Source organism: Narcine bancroftii, chromosome 5, assembly GCF_036971445.1.
Source record: "Narcine bancroftii isolate sNarBan1 chromosome 5, sNarBan1.hap1, whole genome shotgun sequence".
Lineage (NCBI taxonomy): Eukaryota > Metazoa > Chordata > Chondrichthyes > Torpediniformes > Narcinidae > Narcine > Narcine bancroftii.
In genome coordinates, this window is record NC_091473.1 from 192,467,397 (window position 1) to 192,492,847 (window position 25,451).

General features: G+C 53.6%; 1 protein-coding gene across 3 annotated transcripts; it reads left to right on the forward strand.

Annotated features, from left to right (window-relative positions):
- The first annotated feature begins 161 nt into the window (after window positions 1-161).
- Window positions 162-25,353, forward strand: mettl25b (methyltransferase like 25B). 3 transcript variants are annotated; one of them, XM_069940444.1, is made up of 9 exons: window positions 162-192; window positions 438-621; window positions 9,418-9,533; window positions 13,703-13,922; window positions 21,277-21,339; window positions 21,953-22,096; window positions 22,928-23,448; window positions 24,170-24,354; window positions 25,141-25,353. In XM_069940444.1, exons 2-9 carry the CDS (start codon window positions 511-513, stop codon window positions 25,266-25,268), a joined length of 1,488 nt encoding a protein of 495 aa, XP_069796545.1. In that variant the 5' UTR covers window positions 162-192; window positions 438-510; the 3' UTR covers window positions 25,269-25,353. The 3 variants fall into 3 exon arrangements, with proteins under 3 accessions (XP_069796545.1, XP_069796546.1, XP_069796547.1); XM_069940445.1 differs by having other exon boundaries at window positions 484-621; XM_069940446.1 differs by having other exon boundaries at window positions 172-192; window positions 458-621.
- Window positions 25,354-25,451: the final 98 nt, after the last annotated feature.

Below are 25,451 nucleotides of genomic sequence, written 5' to 3' on the forward strand. Positions count from 1 at the left end.
CCCCCACCCCATCTCCGTCCCCCACACGCCCTCCACCGTTTCTCTCACCGACACCCGGTGTCCCCACCGCGAGGCCCATGCCCTCCTGCTGCTTCCGGGTCAGCGCGGCGTTCACTTCCGGGACGCGGGTCGCACCGACAGGTCCCTGTCCTGGATCCTGGGGCCGAGAGCGGGAGTGGGGCTGCTGAGCTGGTAAATTTCCTCCTCTCTCTCTTTCTTTCTTTCCCTCTCCCCCTCCCCCTCTTCTTCCCCTCTCCCCCCTCTTTCCTTCCTCCTCCCTCCCCTCCTCCTCATCCCTTCCTTCACCTCCTTCTCCTGTCGCCCTTCCCTCCATCTACCTTCTGTGCTACCTACCTCTCCTGCTCTCTCTTCCCCTCCCCATTCCCAACCCTCCACCCCAACGATATCCTCTCCCCCTTTCTCCACCGCTCGCTCAGGTTGCTGCTGGGAATCCCAGCTTGGGATGTTCCTGTCTTTTGCCAGTCGGTGTGTTCGCCGGTGCTGACCAAAATGCCATCGCTGGACCCTCACCAGCTGTCGTTTGAGCAGCAGAAGCAGAGGGCCGTGGACATCGCCCGCCTCCTGTCCACCTACATTGACATCTTGGACTCGTATGTGATCGTGAGTCAACTTTTGAAGCTCTTTCTGGTCCAGAACCTTGTCCTTTTCTGACCTATGAGCCCTTCTTTTATGTTCACTTGATTCCAACCAAGCTCTGGAAATCCTCAAGTAGCTGAAAACTCAAATCTCTCCCCAACAGCAAACCTGCCTTTTCTGGGTGTTTGAACCAGGGTAGAGAAATGGGGTTAATAAGTCCACAAGTCAGAGAAGTCCGTCATTGAGTCAGCCCCGCCATTTAATCATGAGCTGATACATTTTCCCACTCAGCCACACTGACCAGCCTTCTCCCCGTAACCCTGGCTGGTCAAGAACCCATCAATCTCTGCTTTAGATACACCCAATGACCCAGCCTCCACAACCGCCTGTGGCAACAAATTCCTCCGATACACCACCCTCTGGCTGAAGACATTTCTCCGCATCTCTGTTTACAAGAGGACGCCCTTCAATCCTGGTTTTTTTAAAATTTCAGACATACAGCATTGGTAACAGGCCATTTCAGCGGCCCACGAGTCCATGCTGCCCAATTTACCTTCTTTTCTTCTTTGGCTTGGCTTCACGGACGAAGATTTATGGAGGGGTATGTCCACGTCTGTTGCAGGCTCATTGGTGACTGATAAGTCGATGGGGAACAGGCAGGCACGGTTTGCAAGGCAAAATTGGTTGGTTTGGGTTGGGTGTTGGGTTTTTCCACCTTTGTCTTTTGTCAGTGAGGTGGGCTCTGCGGTCTTCTTCAAAGGAGGTTGCTGTCTGCCGAACTGTGAGGCACCAAGATGCACGGTTGGAGACAATATCAGCCCACTGCCGGTGGTCAATGGGGCAGGCACCAAGAGATTTCTTGTACCTCTTCTTTGGTGCACCTCTGTCTCGATGGCCAGTGGAGAGCTCGCCATAGAACACGATCTTGGGAAGGCGATGGTCCTCCATTCTGGAGACGTGACCCACCCAGCCCAATTTTACCTACACTATCATTAAATGGTAATTCTGTCTCGCCCACAGGAGAAAGAATCTCAGGGTTATATATGATGTCGAGATTCAATTTATTATCATCGAAATAAAACTGTCATATTACATGAAATTCCTTTTTGCCTGCTGCAAGGAGAGAGAGAATCAAAAAGGAGTGTTTTTCCCCCCCCACCCCAAGTCACCAAACTGTCCGTAGATTCACCTCCAGCACTTCCGCAGCCCCCGCAGCCACACAGAGTCTCATCCAACCCAAGGTCCAGATCTGAATCTCCAACATGGACAAGAACCCTTCAGCGCCCTCGGCACCTCCTCACATCCCTCCACCCAGTTTCGAGCCAGTCTCCAGCAGTCCGCAGCCCGCGCGTGAGTCTCCCGTCAGCAGTTTCCAGCAGCCCACCGCTTCCATAGGCCCCTCGCCACGAGTCACCAGCAGCCCGCTGTGTGGACTGGTCTCTCAGCCGCAGAGCCCCCTCACTGGTCCGCCTCCTTGGTCACAGTCCCGTGTGTCATCTCTTCTGCTTCTCCCTCTCAGATGGTGCGTGATCTTCCCATCCTCTGGCACCCTGCTTCAGTCCTCTGCTTCCCCAGAGTCTGCAGCCCCTGGCGGCTGCTTCCGATTAATAGGCGCCACCATCTTTAGCGCAGACCCACAGTCGCAGGATTTCTGCTAAAACTACCATTGGCTCCCTCAACGGGCCATTCAAAGCCCATGCTGTCGACTGAGTGGCTAGACCCTGAGGGAGTGCTGCATCTCTGCTTCCACACTCCCCACATCATGTATAAATAAATCTGAAATATTCAAAATAGGCGTGCAGGTAGATATATTACAATGTTTAAAGGTTGTGTGAACAGATTCTTGAGGTGTATACAGGAGATTAGTGTGTAAGGGTCAGCATAGAGGAGGAGGGGTCAGGCTCTGCCTGCTGAATGGTCTGATTTCCTTGGGCTCATTTATTTCTTCCTACTCCCTCATAACAGGACCAAGAGGTTGAATAGCTTCCTGGATGCTGTTTTGTTTTGTTTCCCTTATTTCAGGAGAAGGGACCCTAGCTGGCCATTTCCTCTTGTAAGGACTACAAGGCTTTTGAATAGGCTGAACTCAGAACTCACAACCCGTCTTCAAAATGGGGTTTTCAACAAGTCTGCCAGCTTGCCATGTTGCTGCTTGACTTGGCTGGATAGCACCCAGAACTGAGTTTTCAGTGCATCTTATTACAGCTGCCAATACAGATGCTCCTCTACTGACGATGATCCGACTTATGATTAAAAATTGTTTTTCTTTTCAGTGTAGAAATGAAACGTGTTGTTATGAGCCCAGAAGACCCCAAAACCCACCAGCAATAGAAATTCACCAAGACAAATGGTTACTTAAACAAAAGTTGCTTTTAATTTTCTTTAAACATATAAACAGGATCAAACTTTAACATTATTATTAACTTAACCTAACTTAACCCCCTTCTAAGTGCATGCGTATGTAATGTTCCGAAAAGTTATTTGATTCACAGTCCAATCTCACTTCTCATCCCTCCAAGTTCACTGGTATCAGGTAATTCTTACACTGTGCACAAAATTTAACATTTATTAATCTTCCCCAGGCTCTGGTGCATGAAAGGCAAATGGTTACCGCTCAGGAAGGTTCTTCTTGGTTTCAGAGAGAGGTTTGTTGCTCGTTGGACGCACACAAACCGATTTCCTTCCGATCAGCCACTGTAGTGTCTTATCGAAGAAACTTGCCCCATCATGGGTTTTTCCAAATGATGACTTCTTCTTCCAGGTCCCTTATTTCAGGAGAAGGACTCCAGCTGGCCATTTCCTCTTGTAAGAACTACAAGGCTTTTGAACAGGCTGAACTCAGAACTCGCAACCCATCTTCAAAATGGGGTTTTCAACAAGCCTGCCAGCTTGCCATGTTGCAGCCTTCCAAAGGCTACTGCAGAACTCAGTTCTCTTTCTCTCTCTGCAAAAACCACATGATCCCTCTAACAAGAGCAAACTGCAGCCAGACAGATTGCTGGCACCAGAATCGTTACTGCCTGGACATCTGTTGCTTTAAAGACAATAGTCCACAGCATCAGTCCAATTATCACCTACTTGTGAAGTCTTCATAGGCCTTCTTCAAAGTTTCTGCAAAGTCACTGAGGACACAAAGTCGCTACCTATGCATTTCAAATGAGATGTCTTTTGTGAAGTGTTACAAAAGGCAGTTACATCAGCTGTACATTCAGTGACCACGTATTTGTTTGCTGCAACTAACATTGCCGTCCATTTCGATAAGGGATCTTGGCCTGTGTTCAGATGTTTCTGCTGATTAAATTTTTCATGTTTTTGTGATGGGAAGTTGGTTTAGGTCATGAGGTTTCTAATTTCGAAGATGTTGGAATCATAGCAAATGACATTGGTAATGTTACGGGGTTTAAATTATATTTTATATTATACATAAATATGTTTTTAAGCAAGATATATTGTGGGTGGATTTAGTGTAGGTCATTTCACAAACAGACATTCTCTTTCTCTTTGGCTTGGCTTCGCGGACGAAGATTTATGGAGGGGGTAAATGTCCACGTCAGCTGCAGGCTCGTTTGTGGCTGACAAGTCCGATGCGGGACAGGCAGACACGGTTGCAGCGGTTGCAGGGGAAAATTGATTGGTTGGGTGTTGGGTTTTTCCTCTTTTGTCAGTGAGGTGGGCTCTGCGGTCTTCTTCAAAGGAGGTTGCTGCCCGCCGAACTGTGAGGCACCAAGATGCACGGTTTGAGGCGATATCAGCCCACTGGCGGTGGTCAATGTGGCAGGCACCAAGAGATTTCTTTAGGCAGTCCTTGTACTTTTTCTTTGGTGCACCTCTGTCATGGTGGACAGTGGAGAGCTCGCCATAGAACACGATCTTGGGAAGGCGATGGTCCTCCATTCTGGGAGACGTGACCCGCCCAGCGCAGCTGGATCTTCAGCAGCATGGACTCGATGCTGTCGACCTCTGCCATCTCGAGTACTTCGACGTTAGGGATGAAAGCGCTCCAGTGAATGTTGAGGATAGAGCGGAGACAACGCTGGTGGAAGCGTTCTAGGAGCCGTAGGTGGTGCCGGTAGAGGGACCCATGATTCGGAGCCGAACAGGAGTGTGGGTATGACAACGGCTCTGTATACGCTTATCTTTGTGAGGTTTTTCAGTTGGTTGTTTTTCCAGACTCTTTTGTGTAGTCTTCCAAAGGCGCTATTTGCCTTGGCGAGTCTGTTGTCTATCTCGTTGTCGATCCTTGCATCTGATGAAATGGTGCAGCCGAGATAGGTAAACTGGTTGACCGTTTTGAGTTTTGTGTGCCCGATGGAGATGTGGGGGGGCTGGTAGTCATGGTGGGGAGCTGGCTGATGGAGGACCTCAGTTTTCTTCAGGCTGACTTCCAGGCCAAACATTTTGGCAGTTTCCGCAAAACAGGACGTCAAGCGCTGAAGAGCTGGCTCTGAATGGGCAACTAAAGCGGCATCGTCTGCAAAGAGTAGTTCACGGACAAGTTTCTCTTGTATCTTGGTGTGAGCTTGCAGGCGCCTCAGATTGAAGAGACTGCCATCCGTGCGGGTACCGGATGTAAACAGCGTCTTCATTGTTGAGGTCTTTAATGGCTTGGTTCAGCATCATGCTGAAGAAGATTGAAAAGAGGGTTGTCCCACCCAGCTGCGCTGGGTGGGTCACGTCTCCAGAATGGAGGACCATCGCCTTCCCAAGATCCTGTTATATGGCGAGCTCTCCACTGGCCACCGTGACAGAGGTGCACCAAAGAAAAGGTACAAGGACTGCCTAAAGAAATCTCTTGGTGCCTGGCACATTGACCACCGCCAGTGGGCTGATATCGCCTCAAACTGTGCATCTTGGCGCCACACAGTTCGGCGGGCAGCAACCTCCTTTGAAGAAGACTGCAGAGCCCACCTCACTGACAAAAGGCAAAGGAGGAAAAACCCAACACCCAACCCCAACCAACCAATTTTCCCCTGCAACCGCTGCAACCGTGTCTGCCTGTCCCGCATCGGACTTGTCAGCCACAACGAGCCTGCAGCTGACGTGGACATTTACCCCCTCCATAAATCTTCGTCCACGAAACCAAGCCAAAGAAAGAGACTCTGTGAAGTGACGTACACACTAAACCCCCACCATCTATCTGTTTTTAAAGACATATTAATATATAATATAAATGTAATATACCCCGTAACAGTATTCAACAATTAATTACAAAATAGGATTTGTTTTTGATACATTTGCCCAGCTGTGGCTATGGCAAGTGGTCTGAGCATGTTTAAGGTAGACGAGGCTACATTCAGTTTGGTTCTGTGAGACAGTTAAACCTTTTTGGAATAAAATTAAAGAATTTTTGGAAGTTGTGTTTAAATTTCAAATTTAAATTTAAACCCTAACATTTTTATTGGGCGATATTTAGAATTTTGTGTTTAGAATTGAAATTAGATAAATCTCCAAATGCTTTCCTGAGGTAGGCTTTAGCATTAACTAGGAAATATTTAACAGTGACTTGGAAGAATGATATTCAGTTGAATTTTCAATGGTGGGCATACGGAGATGAGATCATGTATTCCTTTAGAGAAGATAACGTATAATTTGCGAAATAATTATCCTTTCTTTGTGAAAGTTTAGAGCCCGTACATGGATTGGATGCCTACTAATTCTTGAAATATTTTCCCATGCATGGGTGGTGTGGTCCCTAAACCACGACACATTTAAATGTATTATTTTAATTATTCTCCTCCATCTCTCTTCTTTTTTTCTGGGGTAGATTAGTAGGGGGGTATTATGGGATAAAATGCTATTACATTGTATTATCTATTATTGATTATAAATAAAGTTTTCCAAAAAAAAAGTAGACTAGGCTCTGATGTTCGGTAGGTGCAGTATTCTGTATCAACTTACAATTTTTCCATTTATGATAGGTTTATCAGAATGGAACCTGATCGCTAAGTTGAGGACCACCTATAATCTATTAATTGGGATAATCACAATTGCATTTGATTTCTCTGGTCTGTCTCTGCTCTTCTGCCTTTAAGTTCAAGTTATTGTCACCTGATTGTAAAGTTCTTTTCTTTGGCTTGCCTTCGCGGACGAAGATTTATGGAGGGGTAAAAAGTCCACGTCAGCTGCAGGCTCGTTTGTGGCTGACAAGTCCGATGCGGGACAGGCAGACACGATTGCAGCGGTTGCAAGGGAAAATTGGTTGGTTGGGGTTGGGTGTTGGGTTTTTCCTCCTTTGCCTTTTATCAGTGAGGTGGGCTCTGCGGTCTTCTTCAAAGGAGGTTGCTGCCCGCCAAACTGTGAGGCGCCAAGATGCACGGTTTGAGGCGTTATCAGCCCACTGGCGGTGGTCAATGTGGCAGGCACCAAGAGATTTCTTTAGGCAGTCCTTGTACCTTTTCTTTGGTGCACCTCTGTCACGGTGGCCAGTGGAGAGCTCGCCATATAACAGGATCTTGGGAAGGCGATGGTCCTCCATTCTGGAGACGTGACCCATCCAGTGCAGCTGGATCTTCAGCAGCGTGGACTCGATGCTGTCGACCTCTGCCATCTCGAGTACTTCGACGTTAGGGGGTGTAAGCGCTCCAATGGATGTTGAGGATGGAGCGGAGACAACGCTGGTGGAAGCGTTCTAGGAGCCGTAGGTGGTGCCGGTAGATGACCCATGATTCGGAGCCGAACAGGAGTGTGGGTATGACAACGCTCTGTATACGCTTATCTTTGTGAGGTTTTTCAGTTGGTTGTTTTTCCAGACTCTTTTATGTAGTCTTCCAAAGGCGATATTTGCCTTGGCGAGTCTGTTGTCTATCTCATTGTCGATCCTTGCATCTGATGAAATGGTGCAGCCGAGGATAGGTAAACTGGTTGACCGTTTTGAGTTTTGTGTGCCCGATGGAGATGTGGGGGGGCTGGTAGTCATGGTGGGGAGCTGGCTGATGGAGGACCTCAGTTTTCTTCAGGCTGACTTCCAGGCCAAACATTTTGGAAGTACAACCCGACGAAACAGCGTTCTCCGGTCACAAGATAGAGGAACAGAAGCAGGTCATTAGGCCCATCGTGTCTGTTCCGTGACTCTACACCAAGCTGAACTATGCTCACATCTAGATCCAATTTCCATATCCCTTGATACCCTTACTAATTAGATACTTATCAATTTTCTGTTTAAATTCTCCAGTGATCTGACCTCCACCACTTTGTGCGGCAGTGAGTTCCACAGATCCACGACCCTCTGACTAAAGAAGTTCTTCCTCATCTTAGTTTTAAATGGATAACTAATTTTAAAACAATGACCCCTTGTCCTTGATTCACCCACCAAGGGAAACATCGACATCGACTCTGTCAAAACCTTTCAAAATTTGAAACGTCTCTCTGAGATCCCCTCTCAATCTCCTATTCTCCAACAAATACATTCAACGAGCTGCCAAACGATCCCCAAAAAGTCCTCCATGCAAACACATAACCAGACTTTGTACACGTACAAATGATACGTGGATACAAAACCTAGACACATGTATTAACAATAAGTATTATTAATAAATAGTAGAGTCACGGGGAATCGTTTTAGCAGTTCAGCATTCTCCCTGCCCGTGGGACGAAGTTGTTCCTCAGCTGGGTGGATCTGGCTTGAATACTTCAGTATCTCTTTCCCAACGGGAGTAGCTAGAAGTTGCGGGCTGGTAGAGATCCTTACAGATTTTCCACGCTCCTTCAGAACGATCCAGGTGGATCGCGTCACGGGTTGGGGGGGGGGGTGGGGGGAGGGAGACCTCAGCAATCCTCTCTGCTGCTTTTATGGTCCCGCAGAATGATCTCCAATCCAGGTGTGATTTACAGCAGCCAAGCCATGGAGAAACAGCAGGGCACGAGGCTGCAGCGGCCACTTTGGCTCCAGTCGACGGTGGAATCCCCGACTCACTTTGTTAACAATATTTATTTATTCACAGATGAAACGTATGTGTTGTTTGTGTGTTATGTCAGGTTGCATGTTTTGCACTGCGGACCGGAGAACGCTGTTTCGTCAGCTTCTACTTGTACAATCAGATGACAATAAACTTGACTCAATACTGTGATGCAGCCAGCCAGGATGCTCTCGATAGAGTTCCTGTGGAATGCTGGCATGATGATGGCTGGTAGCCTTGTCCACCACAGTCCTTGCTTTCACAAAAGTCCGACATTACTTCCTGTTTTTGTTAATCCAAAGAGGATTTTTGCTCTTATGGGGGGGGGGGGGGGGGGGAAGGCAAGCAAAGACGCAGTCCCCGGAAGGGCCGCCAGTTGCCGCTGCTAGACTTGGGGTGTGCGGTGGTGAGCAAAATAAACGGCGACCGGGAGGTCCCGTGGGATCTGGCCTCAGTGGCCACCGTGTTGCATTTGGCTTCGGCCTTTTAACGAGTTGAGAGCGAACGGGAGGAGGAGGAAGGGTGGATGGGGTGAGGGAGGTACAGAGTGCAGGGGGCTCAAAAGGAATCGGCCCCAGGAGAGAGGCCCGCAGGCAGAGCCAGTTGAGGAATGAGAGGCAGTGAGTGGGTGAGGGAGAAGAATGTGTGTTCATTGTATGTGTGTGTAGGGGGAAAGAGATGCTAGGGATGAGGACTGGAAGCCAAGGGGGTGGCATCCCATAAATGTTTGGGAACCACTGTGTTAGATGAATCCAGTATGATTTTTTTTTGGGGGGGGGTCTAAATTAATGGTAATTGCTTCTTCACTTTTGGCTTATGGAAGGTTTCATAGGAATGCTCTACTTCTGGATAGTGGGGGAATACCTGTAAGCATATTTCCCCTATTTTTGTCCCACCACCTTCTCAATCTTGAACCTCCTCCTAGGAATTCTTCAGTGAAAACCTGTGGGAGAAAGTGCCTCGTGCCTGGCAGACAACGCTCTCTGCTTTGACTGCTCCGCAACTGGCGTCATTGCTGTTGGGGAGTAAATCTTCTGTTGGGTAAGCAAAGTTTTTTTCCCCAGAAAACAACTACATACATTTAATATTGGCATCTTGGGTACAAAATGACACAAGGTTCCAGTCGAACACAAAAGCTTGCAGACGCCTTTATTGAAGTAAAAACACAAGGCTGGAGAAACTCAGCACGTCAAACAGTGTCCTTTATGTAGCAAAGATACAGAACCCATGTTTCAGGCTTGAGATATGAGCAAAAGGTAGGCAATATATCCCTCTGTCTCCTTTCCTCCAGCTCTCCACCCCATTCTCTCACCATTCACAGAGCCATCCCCTCCATGATCCACCTTTTACCTGTGGGCCTGTGCTCCTCCCCCGTCCCTCCTCCCAGCATTTTATTCAGAGGCCTGCCCACAGTTTGCTTGTACCCTGACGAAGTATGCTTTTTGCTGTCCTGTGCACTGGCACCTCTGTACTGGTGCAACTGGTCAGCGTGCTCACCTGTAGAAATTAGCAAGAGTCTATGGTGACATTCCAAACCTCCTCACTGACTATGGAGCTAGTGCAAATGAAGCTGGATTTCAATCGTGCAGACAGATCTTTCTGGTGGTTCCAGAGTAGTTTATGGTTATACAGATGGAAACAGGCCACCCGACCCTTCTTGCCTACGCCAACCAAAATCTCCCACCCACGCTAGCCTCATCTGCTCTGGTTTTGCCCATATTCAACCAAGTGTTAATTAAACATGGCAACAGTATCTCCCTCAACTATCTCCTCCAGTCAGCGTAGTACAGGGAGTATTTGAAGAACCTGATTAACTATTCTTGAACCTGGAGGTGCTGGCCTTCAGGCTTCTGTACCATAGGACATAGGAGCAGAAATAGGCTATTCAGCCCATCAAGTCTGCCCTACCACACCCATCACGAGCTGATCCATTTCCCCACTCGGCCCCACTTGCCCGGCCTTTTCCCCATAACCTTTGATGCTCTGGCCAATCAATACACCCAGTGACCAGGCCTCCACAACCAACCGTGGCAGCAAATTCCACAGATTCACCACCCTCCCCGTCTCTGTTCTACGTGGACATCCTTCAATCCTTAAGTAATGCTGTAGAGCTCGTCGAAAGAATCAAAGACTTGTTGATCCAAACCAAGGCTTTTATTAGGAAAAGACAGGAGCTCTTCACAGGTAGCCGACCAGTCCGGAATGATCCGACCTGGCTAGGGACACAACCCTTTAAGGCCCAGACAATAGCTGAGGCTTAGCTCTCAGCCAATCGCTGTAAGCACAGTCTAGATACAGTAACTATATACACTATGTACATTGGTGATAGATCTGTACTATCACAAATGCCCTCTTGTCCTAGACTCTCCCACCGTGGGAAACAACCTTTCTCCATCTACCCCATCCACACCTTTCAACATCCAAAATGTTTCAATGAGATTTCCTCTTATTCTCCAAACTTCCATCAAATCCAGGCCAAAAGCTGTCAAACGCTCCTCATTTCATTCCCAGAATCATTCTGGTGAGCTCCTCTAAACCCTCTCCAACGTTAGCACATCCTTTCTTAAATGGGGAGCCCAAAACTCACAATGATCCAAGTGGGGCCTCAGAAGTCTGAGAAAGAATCTGAATATGTACTTCCTAGCAAATGTATTTCTTGGACTCTGCTCAAACCTGCAGAGGCTGATTGTGGACTTGGGTAAGAGGAAATCAGGAGATCACGAACCTGTCCTCATCGAGGAGTCAGCAGTGGAAAGGGTTAAGCATTTCAGATTCCTGGGCGTCGACATCTCTGAAGATCTATCCTGGGGCCTCTGTATAGATGCAATCTCGAAGAAGGCTCACCAGCTAGTCAGAGATTAAGGAGATTTGATATGTCACCAAAGACAAATTTCTACAGGCGTCCCTTGGAGAGCATTCTGACTGGTAGGGAGTTGCCAAAGCACAGGAGAACAGGCTGCAGATAGTTGTGAACTCACGAAGATCAGTCTTCACTCCATTGAGGATGTGTACAAGAGGCCTTTCTCCTCATGGACCTTCACCACCCAGGCCATGCCCTCTTCACACTGCTACCATCGGGAAGGAGGTACAGCAGCCTGAAGACGAACACCCAGTGGCACAAGGACAGCTTCTTCCCCCCTCCCCCCCCCCCAACCGCTGTCAGATTCCTGAATGAACAACAAACCACCTCCTCTTCTTTTTGCACTTTTAAAAAATTATTTTTAACCCTTTGGACTTCCATACCCTGGTTTTCGGTGAATACCAACAAGCGCATATACTCTATGTCCCGGTTTTCCATGACTGGTTTCATACCCAACCACCAGTGTGGTCGTACTATGGTTTACCCATGAGCCCAGTCTGGAGTTTGGTATACATTGTGGAAGGTTAAAAATGAAATTCATAGCAAAATTTTCCACCCATGGCTTGGCTTTGCGAACAAAGGTTTAGGAAGGATCGTAGACGTGTCCTTTGACCCTGCGCAATGGATTTGTTTTTTTAGGGGGATTGCAGTACTGGTCCCACCCTTTATACCCCGGGTTTACCCCGCCACGGCCCAGCACGCAGGGTCCTCGGGTCATAGGTGTCACGCCAGAGTATCCTTCTCCTGGAATGGATGGCCTGATGAGCTCCATCTGCCCAGGTTTCCTTCTCTTAGGCTGGCTGCCAAATGAGGCTAGCGAGTCTAGCCCACCCATTCGGTGACACCGTCGGCCACTCAGTGAGAATGGGGGGTTTGGGGGGACACCAACGAGAAGGTGTAGCTACAGTATGGTAATGTAGGAGAGTCTGTTTGCAGTTGGCCTCCTGCCTGGTGAGCCAGACAGCGGCCACGACACCGAGGAAGTGGAGGTGATGTTATTACCATCCACTTCCCCTGGGTGAGCAGGACAGCGGGCCCAGACCTCATCCATGTTCATGACAAATTCGGATTCTGGTACGCTGTGTATCAGGTCTTCCCTCAAGCCTGAAATGTTAACGGTTATGTAAATTAATCATTTCTATATAAAGGACACTGTTTGACCGGCTGAGTTTCTCCAGCATTATGTTTTTACTTCAACCACGGTGTCCGCCTTACCAGCAGGTGGCAGTAACACACCACCTGTGTAGACACTGACAGGACCAGTCACCCCTCACCCTGAGCGAGGGGTCCCGAACTGAAACGCTGACTGACCATTCGTCTCCAAAGATGCCGCTGTGTCCCTCCAGCCTTAACCTTATAACCATTTACGGAGCGGAAACAGGCCATGTTGGCCTTTCGAGTCCGCACCGGTTCACTGATTTTGTGCGCCCTCTTCAGGCAATGGCGAACTGATTCTACTAACAGGCCATGTTGGCCTTTCGAGTCCGCACCGGTTCACTGATTTTGTGCGCCCTCTTCAGGCAATGGCGAACTGATTCTACTTTCAGCTGATGTGTGCCTCTGGTCAACAAATTATGAGGGACGTATGATAGCAGTAGTCATGAAGCTACTTTTGTGTCATCTGCATTTGAGTCATGACAGCAAACAGATAGATGTTTTCCTGTAAAAAGGAAATGGGAACAACAGTACATGCAATTTGGTTCTTCTTGTTCACCCGGGTCGGTTACCGGTCATGTTTGCAGGGAAAGCAACGGCCACAAAGCAAACAGGTTTTCATTCCCTTTAGAATTTTAATGGAATGGAGTGAGGAGTCAGGAGAAAGGACTTCCTTTGAAGAGGGTTAGATGATTAACAACTTATAATGCATTGTCTCTGCCTCTCTCTCTGTCCCCTCCCCATCTTCTCTCCCCTCCTGCCCCCTCTTCATCCTCTTCACTCCTCCCCATCTCCCCACCTCTGTCCCATCTTCTCCCCTTTCTCTGTCCCCTCCATCCTCTTCTCTCCCCGTTCCTTCCCCATCATTTTCTCTCCCCATCTTCTCTCTCCCTGCCCCCTTTTCATCCTCTCCTCTCTCCCACTGTCCCCTCCCCTTTGTCTTCCCCCCCTCTGTCCCCTCTCCATCTCCCCCTCTCTGTCCCCTCTCCATCCTCTTCTCTCCCTTTCCCCGCCTCTTCCCTACCCCACCTCATCCCCCTCCTCTCCTTTCCCCACCACCTCCCCATACCCCCTCTGCTCTTACCCCCTCCCCAAATCCCCACCATCTCCTTCTCCCCTGATTCCTTTCCACTATCCCTTCATCCCCTGCCCCTTTCCCCCTTCATTGATGCTCCTTCCCACCTGTCCACCCCAGCCAGGTGTTGGTGTGGCCACTCTCTCTGCTGGCGTTCAAGGCGGCTGCCCACAGCCTGGCTCTCCCCCGCCAACCTAGGGGCCTATCCCCGACGCCGCCCAGTGCAGGCAAGGAGCCCGAGGAATTTCAGGCCAACAGGAGCCAGAGCTCAAAGCTGAGCCACCTTTTCCGCAGACACGTTAAGCCGAAGAAGCAGCACGAGATCAGGAGGCTGGGCAGAGTGAGGAGCGGGACGGGGCGGGGGGCGGGGTGGTGGGGAGGCAAAGCAAGGGTAATTGGGATGGTGGGAGTGTGAGTGATGGGGTGGGGGAGCAGTGGAGGTCAGGGCGATGGGGAGAGGCCAAGGAGAACGTGTGGGTGGGGTGGTGGGAGTGAATGGGGAAGGCGTTGGGGGGTGGTGAGAGTATATGGAGAAGACGGAGGGTGGGGTGGTGGGAGTGAATGGGGAAGTTGTTGGAGGGGTGGGTTGGTGGGAGTGAATGGGGAAGGCGTTGGAGGGTGGGGTGGTGGGTGTGTAATGGGGAAGGTGAGGGTGGGGTGGTAAGAATGAATGGGGAAGGTGTTGGAGGGTAGTGTAGTGGGAGTGTATGGGGAAGGTGTAGGAGGGTGGGGTGGTGGGAGTGAATGGGGAAAGTGGGGGTGGGGTAGTGGGAGTGTATGGGGAAAGCGTTGAAGGGTGGGGTGGTGGGAGTGTAATGGGGTGGGGTGGTGGGAGTGTATGGGGAAGGTGGAGAGTGGGGTGATGGGAGTGAATAGGGAAGGTGGAGGGTGGGATGGTGGGAGTGAATAGCGAAGGTGGAGGATGGGGTGGTGAGAATGAATGGGGAAGGTGTTGGAGGGTGGGGTGGTGGGAGTGTATGGGGAAGGTGTTGGAAGGTGGGGTGGTGGGAGTGATGAGGAAGGTGGAGGAGGTGGGGTGGTGGGAGTGCAATGGGAAATGTGTTGGAGGGTGGGGTGGTGGGAGTGAATGGGGAAGGTGTTGGGGGTGGGGTGGTGGGAGTGTATGGGGAAAGTGTTGGAGGGTGGGGTGGTGGGAGTGAATGGTAAGGTGGGAGTGTAATGGGGTGGGGTGCTGGGAGTGTATGGGGAAGGTGGAGAGTGGGGTGATGGGAGTGAGTAGGGAAGGTGGAGGGTGGGATGGTGGGAGTGAATAGCGAAGGTGGAGGATGGGGTGGTGAGAATGAATGGGGAAGGTGGAGGGTGGGGTGGTGGGAATGTATGGGGAAGGTGTTGGAGGGTGGGTGGTGGGAGTGATGAGGAAGGTGGAGGAGGTGGGAGTGCAATGGGAAAGGTGTTGGAGGGTGGGGTGGTGGGAGTGAATGGGGAAGGTGTTGGGGGTGGGGTGGTGGGAGTGTATGGGGAAAGCGTTGGAGGGTGGGGTGGTGGGAGTGAATGGGTAAGGTGGGTTGGTGGGAGTGTAATGGGGTGGGGTGGTAGAAGTGTATGGGGAAGGTGGAGGGTGGGGTGGTGGGAGTGAATGGGGAAGGTGGAGTGTGGGGTGGTGGGAGTGAATGGGGAAGGTGGAGGATGGAGTGGTGGAAGTGAATGAGGAAGGTGTTGGGGTGGAGTGGTGGGAGTGAATAGGGAAGGTGTTGGGGTGGGGTGGTGGGAGTGAATGGAGGTGTTGGAGGGTGGGGTGGTGGGAATGAATGGGGAAGGTGGAGGGTGGGATGAATGGGGAAGGTGGATTGTGGGGTGGAGGGAGTAAATGGGGAAGGTGGAGTGTGGGGTGGAGAGAGTGAATGGGGAAGGTGTTGGGGTGGAAGTATAATGGGGAAGGTGTTGGGGTGGAAGTATAATGGGGAAGGTGTTGGAGGTGGGGTGGTGGGAGTGAATGGGGAAGGTGGATGGTGGGGTGGTGGGAGTGAATAGGAAAGGTGTTGGGGGTGGGATGGTGGGAGTGAATAGCGAAGGTGGAGGATGGGGTGGTGAGAATGAATGGGGAAGGTGGAGGGTGGGGTGGTGGGAATGTATGGGGAAGGTGTTGGAGGGTGGGTGGTGGGAGTGATGAGGAAGGTGGAGGAGGTGGGAGTGCAATGGGAAAGGTGTTGGAGGGTGGGGTGGTGGGAGTGAATGGGGAAGGTGTTGGGGGTGGGGTGGTGGGAGTGTATGGGGAAAGCGTTGGAGGGTGGGGTGGTGGGAGTGAATGGGTAAGGTGGGTTGGTGGGAGTGTAATGGGGTGGGGTGGTGGAAGTGTATGGGGAAGGTGGAGGGTGGGGTGGTGGGAGTGAATGGGGAAGGTGGAGTGTGGGGTGGTGGGAGTGAATGGGGAAGGTGGAGGATGGGGTGGTGGAAGTGAATGAGGAAGGTGTTGGGGTGGAGTGGTGGGAGTGAATAGGGAAGGTGTTGGGGTGGGGTGGTGGGAGTGAATGGAGGTGTGGAGGGTGGGGTGGTGGGAATGAATGGGGAAGGTGGAGGGTGGGAGTGAATGGGGAAGGTGGATTGTGGGGTGGAGGGAGTAAATGGGGAAGGTGGAGTGTGGGGTGGTGGGAGTGAATGGGGAAGGTGGGTGGTGGGAGTGAATAGGAAAGGTGTTGGGGGTGGGGTGGTGGGAGTGAATGGAGAAGGTGGAGGATGGGGTGGTGGGAGTAAATGGGGAAGGTGGATTGTGGGGTGGTGGGAGTGAATGGGGAAGGTGGATGGTGGGAGTGAATAGGAAAGGTGTTTGGGGGGGGTGGTGGGTGTGAATGGAGAAGGTGGAGGATGGGGTGGTGGGAGTGAATGGGGAAGGTGGAGTGTGGGGTGGTGGGAGTGAATGGGGAAGGTGGAGGATGGGGTGGTGGAAGTGAATGAGGAAGGTGTTGGGGTGGAGTGGTGGGAGTGAATAGGGAAGGTGTTGGGGTGGGGTGGTGGGAGTGAATGGAGTTGTTGGAGGTTGGGGTGGTGGGAATGAATGGGGAAGGTGGAGGGTGGGAGTGAATGGGGAAGGTGTTGGGGGTGGGGTAGTGGGAGTGTATGGGGAAAGCGTTGAAGGGTGGGGTGGTGGGAGTGTAATGGGGTGGGGTGGTGGGAGTGTATGGGGAAGGTGGAGAGTGGGGTGATGGGAGTGAATAGGGAAGGTGGAGGGTGGGTTGGTGGGAGTGAATAGGGAAGGTGGAGGGTGGGTTGGTGGGAGTGAATAGGGAAGGTGGAGGGTGGGTTGGTGGGAGTGAATAGCGAAGGTGGAGGATGGGGTGGTGAGAATGAATGGGGAAGGTGTTGGAGGGTGGGGTGGTGGAAGTGTATGGGGAAGGTGTTGGATGGTGGGGTGGTGGGAGTGATGAGGAAGGTGGAGGAGGTGGGGTGGTGGGAGTGCAATGGGAAATGTGTCGGAGGGTGGGGTGGTGGGAGTGAATGGGGAAGTTGTTGGGGGTGGGGTGGTGGGAGTGTATGGTAAGATGGGAGTGTAATGGGGTGGGGTGCTGGGAGTGTATGGGGAAGGTGGAGAGTGGGGTGATGGGAGTGAGTAGGGAAGGTGGAGGGTGGGATGGTGGGAGTGAATAGCGAAGGTGGAGGATGGGGTGGTGAGAATGAATGGGGAAGGTGGAGGGTGGGGTGGTGGGAATGTATGGGGAAGGAGTTGGAGGGTGGGTGGTGGGAGTGATGAGGAAGGTGGAGGAGGTGGGAGTGCAATGGGAAAGGTGTTGGAGGGTGGGGTGGTGGGAGTGAATGGGGAAGGTGTTGGGGTGGGGTGGTGGGAGTGTATGGGGAAAGCGTTGGAGGGTGGGGTGGTGGGAGTGAATGGGTAAGGTGGGTTGGTGGGAGTGTAATGGGGTGGGGTGGTGGAAGTGTATGGGGCAGGTGGATGGTGGGGTGGTGGGAGTGAATGGGGAAGGTGGAGTGTGGGGTGGTGGGAGTGAATGGGGAAGGTGGAGGATGGGGTGGTGGAAGTGAATGAGGAAGGTTGGGGTGGAGTGGTGGGAGTGAATAGGGAAGGTGTTGGGGTGGGGTGGTGGGAAGGAATGGAGGTGTTGGAGGGTGGGGTGGTGGGAATGAATGGGGAAGGTGTTGGAGGGTGGGTGGTGGGAGTGATGAGGAAGGTGGAGGAGGTGGGAGTGCAATGGGAAAGGTGTTGGAGGGTGGGGTGGTGGGAGTGAATGGGGAAGGTGTTGGGGGTGGGGTGGTGGGAGTGTATGGGGAAAGCGTTGGAGGGTGGGGTGGTGGGAGTGAATGGGTAAGGTGGGTTGGTGGGAGTGTAATGGGGTGGGGTGGTGGAAGTGTATGGGGAAGGTGGAGGGTGGGGTGGTGGGAGTGAATGGGGAAGGTGGAGTGTGGGGTGGTGGGAGTGAATGGGGAAGGTGGAGGATGGGGTGGTGGAAGTGAATGAGGAAGGTGTTGGGGTGGAGTGGTGGGAGTGAATAGGGAAGGTGTTGGGGTGGGGTGGTGGGAGTGAATGGAGGTGTTGGAGGGTGGGGTGGTGGGAATGAATGGGGAAGGTGGATTGTGGGGTGGAGGGAGTAAATGGGGAAGGTGGAGTGTGGGGTGGAGAGAGTGAATGGGGAAGGTGTTGGGGTGGAAGTATAATGGGGAAGGTGTTGGGGTGGAAGTATAATGGGGAAGGTGTTGGGGGTGGGGTGGTTGGAGTGAATGGGGAATGTGGAGGGTGGGGTGGTGGGAGTGAATGGGGAAGGTGGATGGTGGGGTGGTGGGAGTGAATAGGAAAGGTGTTGGGGGTGGGGTGGTGGGAGTGAATGGAGAAGGTGGAGGATGGGGTGGTGGGAGTAAATGGGGAAGGTGGATTGTGGGGTGGTGGGAGTGAATGGGGAAGGTGGATGGTGGGGTGGTGGGAGTGAATAGGAAAGGTGTTGGGGGTGGGGTGGTGGGAGTGAATGGAGAAGGTGGAGGATGGGGTGGTGGGAGTAAATGGGGAAGGTGGAGTGTGGGGTGGTGGGAGTGAATGGGGAAGGTGGAGGATGGGGTGGTGGAAGTGAATGAGGAAGGTGTTGGGGTGGAGTGGTGGGAGTGAATAGGGAAGGTGTTGGGGTGGGGTGGTGGGAGTGAATGGAGGTGTTGGAGGGTGGGGTGGTGGGAATGAATGGGGAAGGTGGAGGGTGGGAGTGAATGGGGAAGGTGGATTGTGGGGTGGAGAGAGTAACTGGGGAAGGTGGAGTGTGGGGTGGAGAGAGTGAATGGGGAAGGTGTTGGGGTGGAAGTATAATGGGGACGGTGTTGGGGGTGGGGTGGTGGGAGTGAATGTGGAATGTGGAGGGTGGGGTGGTGGGAGTGAATGGGGAAGGTGGAGGGTGGGGTGGTGGGAGTGAATAGGAAAGGTGTTGGGGGTGGGGTGGTGGGAGTGAATGGAGAAGGTGGAGGATGGGGTGGTGGGAGTAAATGGGTAAGGTGGAGTGTGGGGTGGTGGGAGTGAATGGGGAAGGTGGATGGTGGGGTGGTGGGAGTGAATAGGAAAGGTGTTGGGGGTGGGGTGGTGGGAGTGAATGGAGAAGGTGGAGGATGGGGTGGTGGGAGTAAATGGGGAAGGTGGAGTGTGGGGTGGTGGGAGTGAATGGGGAAGGTGTAGGGTGGGGTGGTGGGAGTGAATGGGGAATGTGGAGGGTGGTGTGGTGGGAGTGAATAGGGAAGGTGTTGGGGGTGGGGTGGTGGGAGTGAATGGGGAATGTGGAGGATGGGGTGGTGGGTGAATGGGGAAGGTGGAGGGTGTGGGGTGGTGGGAGTGCAGTGGGATAGGTGTTGGAGGGTGGGGTTGGTGGGAGTGAATGGGGAAGGTGTTGGTGTGCGGTGGTGGGAGTGTATGGGGAAAGCGTTGGAGGGTGGGGTGGTGGGAGTGAATGGGTACGGTGGGGTGGTGGGTGTGAATGGGGAAGGTGGAGTGTGGGGTGGTGGGAGTGAATGGGGAAGGTGGAGGGTGGGGTGGTGGGCGTGAATAGGGAAGGTGTTGGGGGTGGGGTGGTGGGAGTGAATGGAGAAGGTGGAGGGTGGGGTGGTGTGAGTGAATGGGCAACATGGAGTGAATGGGGGAGGTGGAGGGTGGGGTGGTGGGAGTGAATGGGGAAGGTGGAGTGAATGGGGAAGGTGGAGTGAATGGGGAAGGTGGAGGGTGGGGTGGTGGGAGTGAATGGGGAAGGTGTTGGGGGTGGGGTGGTGGGAGTGAATAGGGAAGGTTTTGGGGGTGGGGTGGTGTGAGTGAATGGGCAACGTGGAGTGAATGGGGAAGGTGGAGGGTGGGGTGGTGGGAGTGAATGGGGAAGGTGTTGGGGGTGGGGTGGTGGGAGTGAATAGGGAAGGTTTTGGGGGTGGGGTGGTGGGAGTGAATGGGGAAGGTGGAGGATGGGGTGGTGGGAATGAATGGGGAAGGTGGAGTGTGGGGTGGTGGGAGTGAATGGGGAAGGTGGAGGGTGGGGTGGTGGGCGTGAATAGGGAAGGTGTTGGGGGTGGGGTGGTGGGAGTGAATGGAGAAGGTGGAGGGTGGGGTGGTGTGAGTGAATGGGCAACGTGGAGTGAATGGGGAAGGTGAAGGGTGGGGTGGTGGGCGTGAATAGGGAAGGTGTTGGGGGTGGGGTGGTGGGAGTGAATGGAGAAGGTGGAGGGTGGGGTGGTGTGAGTGAATGGGCAACGTGGAGTGAATGGGGGAGGTGGAGGGTGGGGTGGTGGGAGTGAATGGGGAAGGTGGAGGGTGGGGTGGTGGGAGTGAATAGGGAAGGTGTTGGGGGTGGGGTGGTGGGAGTGAATAGGGAAGGTTTTGGGGGTGGGGTGGGAGTGAATGGGGAAGGTGGAGGATGGGGTGGTGGGAGTGAATGGGGAAGGTGGAGGATGGGGTGGTGGGAGTGAATGGGGAAGGTGGAGGATGGGGTGGTGGGAGTGAATGGGGAAGGTTTTGGGGGTGGGGTGGCGGGAGTGAATGGGGAAGGTGGAGGATGGGGTGGTGGGAGTGAATGGGGAAGGTGTTGGGGTTGGGGTGGTGGGAGTGAATGGGAAAGGTGTTGGAGGGTTGGGTGGTGAGAGTGAATGGGGAAGGTGTTGGAGGGTTGGGTGGTGGGAGTGAATGGGGAAGGTGTTGGAGGGTGGGGTGGTGGGAGTGAATGGGGAAGGTGTTGAAGGGTGGGGTGGTGGGAGTGAATGGGGAAGGTGGAGGGAGGAAATGAGGAAAGGGGGAAGGAGCAGGAGTGTAATGGAGAAGTTGACAGGAAGGACAAGGGTGATTGGTGTGTGTGTCATGGGGAAGACAACGGAGGGGGTTGGGGTGGGAATGCAATGAAGAAGGAGGGAGAGGATGGGGAGATGGGTGTGTAAAGGGGAGATGGGGTGATGGAAGAAAGGGTGAGTGAGGGTAATGGGGATGGGAGTTGGTGTAGTGGGGAAGGCGACGGAGGGGAGATGATGAGCAGGCCCAGGGTGGTAATGAAGGGGGAGGAAGCGGGGAATGTGGGGGTGGAACCACGTGGTCAGTTGGGGCTAGATAGGTCCTTTACATAGACCAATGCACTGGTTGGAAGGGTGGCTGCCTGAGACCTTTCACCACCTCCAGTCCAGTCAGATGGTGGATGATTCCATTCCCATGACCACTGCAGCATGCACCGGAGAGGCAATGAAGCAGATCGCGCATTAATACCCGTCCTTTTACCCCCTCCCCCCGATAGCTGGTGAAGAAGCTGTGCGATGCGACGGGTTGTCAGCATGTGGTGGACGTTGGATCGGGCCAGGTACAGTCGTCTGCTGCCTCAATCAGTCTGGGCCACGGGTGCCACTTTATCTACGGGGAGACCCCACTTTCCACTCCCCCCCCCCCACCCTTGTCCCACCTTCTGCCTCATTCCCCATCCTCTGACCACACCTGACCCTTGGCCTGGCACATGGCCCAGTGCACAATGGGGAGCACAAATGCCCAGCAACGGGTGCCAAGCTGCCTGAGGTGTATTGTGGGGTTACATGTGTACGGTGCCAACCTGTCCATGGTCTTAACACGGGGCCATACGCATGATGAACAAGATGCCAACCTGCCCGAGCTGTGATGGGGCTGGACGTGTGTATGGTGCCAAATTGCCCAAGGTGTAACACGGGACTACACGTGTTTACGGTGCCAACCTCCCAGAGCTGTAACAGGGCTACACGTGTGAACGGTGGCGAGCTGCAGCACGGAACGAGATGATGTCTGGTGAAGTTGTTGCGGTCACAGAACCAGACTCCCGTGCTCCCCATCCCATCCACCACGATGGGGCAGGGATGGTGGACACTGCCTCTGGTCTTGGCGAGGCCAGAGGCGCAGTCTCCGCGCTGCGATGCGTATAAACCCCCCCCCCCCCATCTTCTCTCCAGGGACACCTGTCCCGCTACCTCGCCTTCGAGCACAGCCTTCGGCTCACCGGACTGGAAGCCTCTGAGCGACTGGTGGTGGCAGCGAGGAGGTACGACCAAGAGATGCTACACTGTCTGCAGAAGGAGGCAGGCCGCCAACCCGAGGTGGGGGCAGGGGCAGTCGGGAGTGGGGGTGGGGAAGAACCCAGAGAGGGAGGGAGGGAGGGGAACCTGAAGAGGGAGAGGGGAGAGAGGTCTGGATGGACATGGGGAGGAGAGGAGAAACCAGGGAGGGAGAACCTGTTGAGGGGGAAGGAGATCTGGGTGGACAAAGGGAGGGAGGAGAGGAGGACCCGAGGAGGGAGAGGGGAGAGAGGTCTGGATGGACATGGGGAGGAGAGGAGAAACCAGGGAGGGAGAACCTGTGGAGGGGGAGGGAGATCTGGGTGGACAAAGGGAGGGAGGAAGGAAACCTGGGGAGTGGGGAGAGCTGGGTGGACATAGGGAGGGAGGAGAGGAGGACTCGGAGAGGTGAGAGAGGTCTGGGTGGACATGGGGAGGGGACAGAACCCAGGGAGGGGGAACGGGGAGGGGGAGGGTGAAGAGGAGGACCTGGTGAGGGGGAGGGAGGGAAACCTGGGGAGAGGGGAGGGAGATCTGGGTTTTTTTGGGGAGGGGACAGAGATCTGGGTGGACATGGGGAGGAGAGGAGAATCAGGGAAAGGAGGAGGATCCGGGTGAGGGCGAGGGGAAGGTATGGGTGGACGTGAGGGAGGGAGGGAGAAGAGGAGGACCTGGTGAGGGGGAGGGAGGGAGATCTGGGTTTTTTTGGGGAGGGGACAGAGATCTGGGTGGACATGGGGAGGAGAGGAGAATCAGGGAAAGGAGGAGGATCCGGGTGAGGGCGAGGGGAAGGTATGGGTGGACGTGAGGGAGGGAGGGAGGATCACCCAGCTGGGACCCACACTAAGCTGCCACCTCCATTTTCACCCGCAGGGTGCAGACCCCATCCTACCCCGAGCGCCCTGCCACCTGGTGCGGTGGGTGGACCCTGGAATGGACCACGAGGACCTCCTGCGCCTGTTGGAGCCAAGGGAGCGCCCGGCTGAGGGGGTGCCCAGGGCGGATGGGGACGGACCCTTTGTGCTGACCGGCCTGCACGCCTGCGGAGACCTTGGCCCGGCTGCCCTGCGCCGGTTTGCCCGCTGCTCCAGGGCCCTAGGGCTCGCCACTGTCTCCTGCTGCTACATGAAGACTGATGAGTCGGCCAGGGACTCCGGCTACCCCATGAGCGCCTGGGTTCGGGGGCTGCCCTCGTATCAGCTGCCCTACAAGCTCAGGGAGACGGCCTGCCATGCCGTGGAAGACTTCGCTGCTCGGCTGGAGGGCGAGAGTGCTGCGCTTTGCACGCACTGCTACCGCGCCGTGCTGGAGGTGATCGTCAGGCAGCTGAACCCCACACTCAAACGGCCGGCTCTGCAGAGCAGCAAGAAGACGCACCTTCTCCCCTTCCCAGAGTAAGCAGTACCAGTAGGGGTCATGGGGCTGAGGGAGGTCGGGACGGAGCTCACAGCCCAGCCCAGGTGTCACTGAGGGGCACAGGGCTTTGGTATTATCCAAAGGCTGGCATTCCAGGGAAAGGGGAGAGTGGAGGGGATTACAGGGAAGGGTTTAAGGGGCGAGAGGGGGTTACAGAGACAGGGAGGGGTATAGGGGACAAGAGGGGGTTGCAGAGACAGGGAGAGGTATAGGAGACCAGAGGGTTGCAGATACAGGGAGGGGTATAGGGGACCAGAGGAGGAGGCAGACAGGGAGAGGTGTCAGGGACCAGAGGGGGTTAAAGATAGGGATGAGTGTAGGGGACCAGAGTGGGGTGACAGAGACGGGGAGGGGAGTTGGGGGTGGAGGTGGTTACAGATATAGGGAGGGATGTAGGGTGCAGAGGCAGTTACAGGCAGAGAAAGGTGTTGGATACAGGTGACTCTAGACCCAGAGTAGTGAGACTTCTTCTTGAGTGGGCAGCCAACAATGTCCTGTCTCAGAGGGAATGGAAAGCCCTTCACCAAGATTTGGTGTTGGATCAATGCGGACGGATGTTGCACGGTTCTGGGGGATGGGGGACAAGGAATCACCTGACCTCTGACTTTGAGTGCAACGCCTGGGAATCAGCAGCCCAGGTTCCTGGGCGAGGGCTGGCTGGTTTCTCTGGGGTTAACATTCTTTTCTCTGTCTCTGCAGCTACGTCCGGGCAGGATTACAGAGACTGGGTCTGGACGCAGGAGCTCAGTGGGACACGGGACAGGTGCAGGCCATGCTGGAACAGGAGGGCAAGGTGCTGGCCTACTTCTGCCTCAGCCTGACCCTAGCTCCAGCCATCGAAAGCCTCATCCTCTTGGACAGAGTTATCTACCTCCAGGAGCAAGGTCAGGGGGATGGGATGTGGATGAAGGGAGGCTATAGCCCCTTTTCCACTAGCACCCTGTCCCAGGAATTAACTGGGAATGTACTGTCTGAAGGCTGGCATCAAATAACATTATTTCATGCTGGGGATTGACGGCCTCTACCCCCACTCATATCCCTGGCGTCTGCTGACACCAGCGTGCCATATAGACCAGGGAAAAGGGACAGCAGAATGTCATCCATTTCCAGTTGAAGGCAGAACTCTCCGATCCCCGGGGTTGAGCTGTGTTCAGTGGAAAGACAATTGGTGACTTATTTAAGGGTGGCCCAGTGGAAATGGCACAAGGGGCTTCCTATCCCAGGACACTGCATGGCCAATTAACTGAGATGCCAGTGGAAAAGGGGCTAGAGAGTGAACGGGTTTGGGAACGGAACAGGATAGAATCAGGGAGGGAAGCAGGTGATGGAGGGGTTTAGATGGAGTATGTGGTGAGAGAATTTTAATTTAGACCCTTTCGGCCCACGCCGCCTGTACCTTTTGAACAGTGGGAGGAAACCAGAGACCCTGGAGGAAGCCCACGCAGATACGGGGAGAAGGTACAAACTCCTTACATACAGCGCAGGATTCAAACTGAGGTCACAGGTGCTGTAATACAATGGGAGAAGGAAATCTTGGAGATTGGGCAATGAGGAGGGTGAGTGGCAGGATAGGGAGGTGGTGAAGGATTGAGAAAAGGAGTGGGCAGAATAGTTAACGTGGAGGTTCCCTCGATCCGCTCAACAACCACACCATTCCATTCTCCTTGCAGGCTTTCAGTGCCAGCTGCTGCCCTTGTTCGAGCCCCGCTTCTCGCCACGGAATTTTGTGCTGGTGGCGTCCAAGGTCAAAGGTCAGCTCGGCCATCTTCTTTGCCCCGAAGGTTCTGCAGAGCCCTGAAAGTCGATGCCCCGCGTCCGCAGATGGGCAGGGAGGAGGCTAGACAAGATCAACACCTTCTGATCAGGCTTAGTCAGTTTCGGGTAAATGGCGAGGACGCACATGCAGCAGGAGGGGGTTTGCCCCATGGGAGTGCGGCATCCTGGGAAGTGTGTCTTACCATATCGGAACGTACAAGTGGAT

Excerpts from the sequence above, each read along its gene's own strand:
- mettl25b (XM_069940444.1), top strand. The coding sequence starts at position 511 with ATGCCATCGCTGGACCCTCACCAGCTGTCGTTTGAGCAGCAGAAGCAG. Across the intron at positions 9,534-13,702 it reads GGGAGTAAATCTTCTGTTGG|CCAGGTGTTGGTGTGGCCAC; the intron begins GTAAGCAAAGTT and ends TGTCCACCCCAG. Across the intron at positions 13,923-21,276 it reads AGATCAGGAGGCTGGGCAGA|CTGGTGAAGAAGCTGTGCGA; the intron begins GTGAGGAGCGGG and ends TCCCCCCGATAG.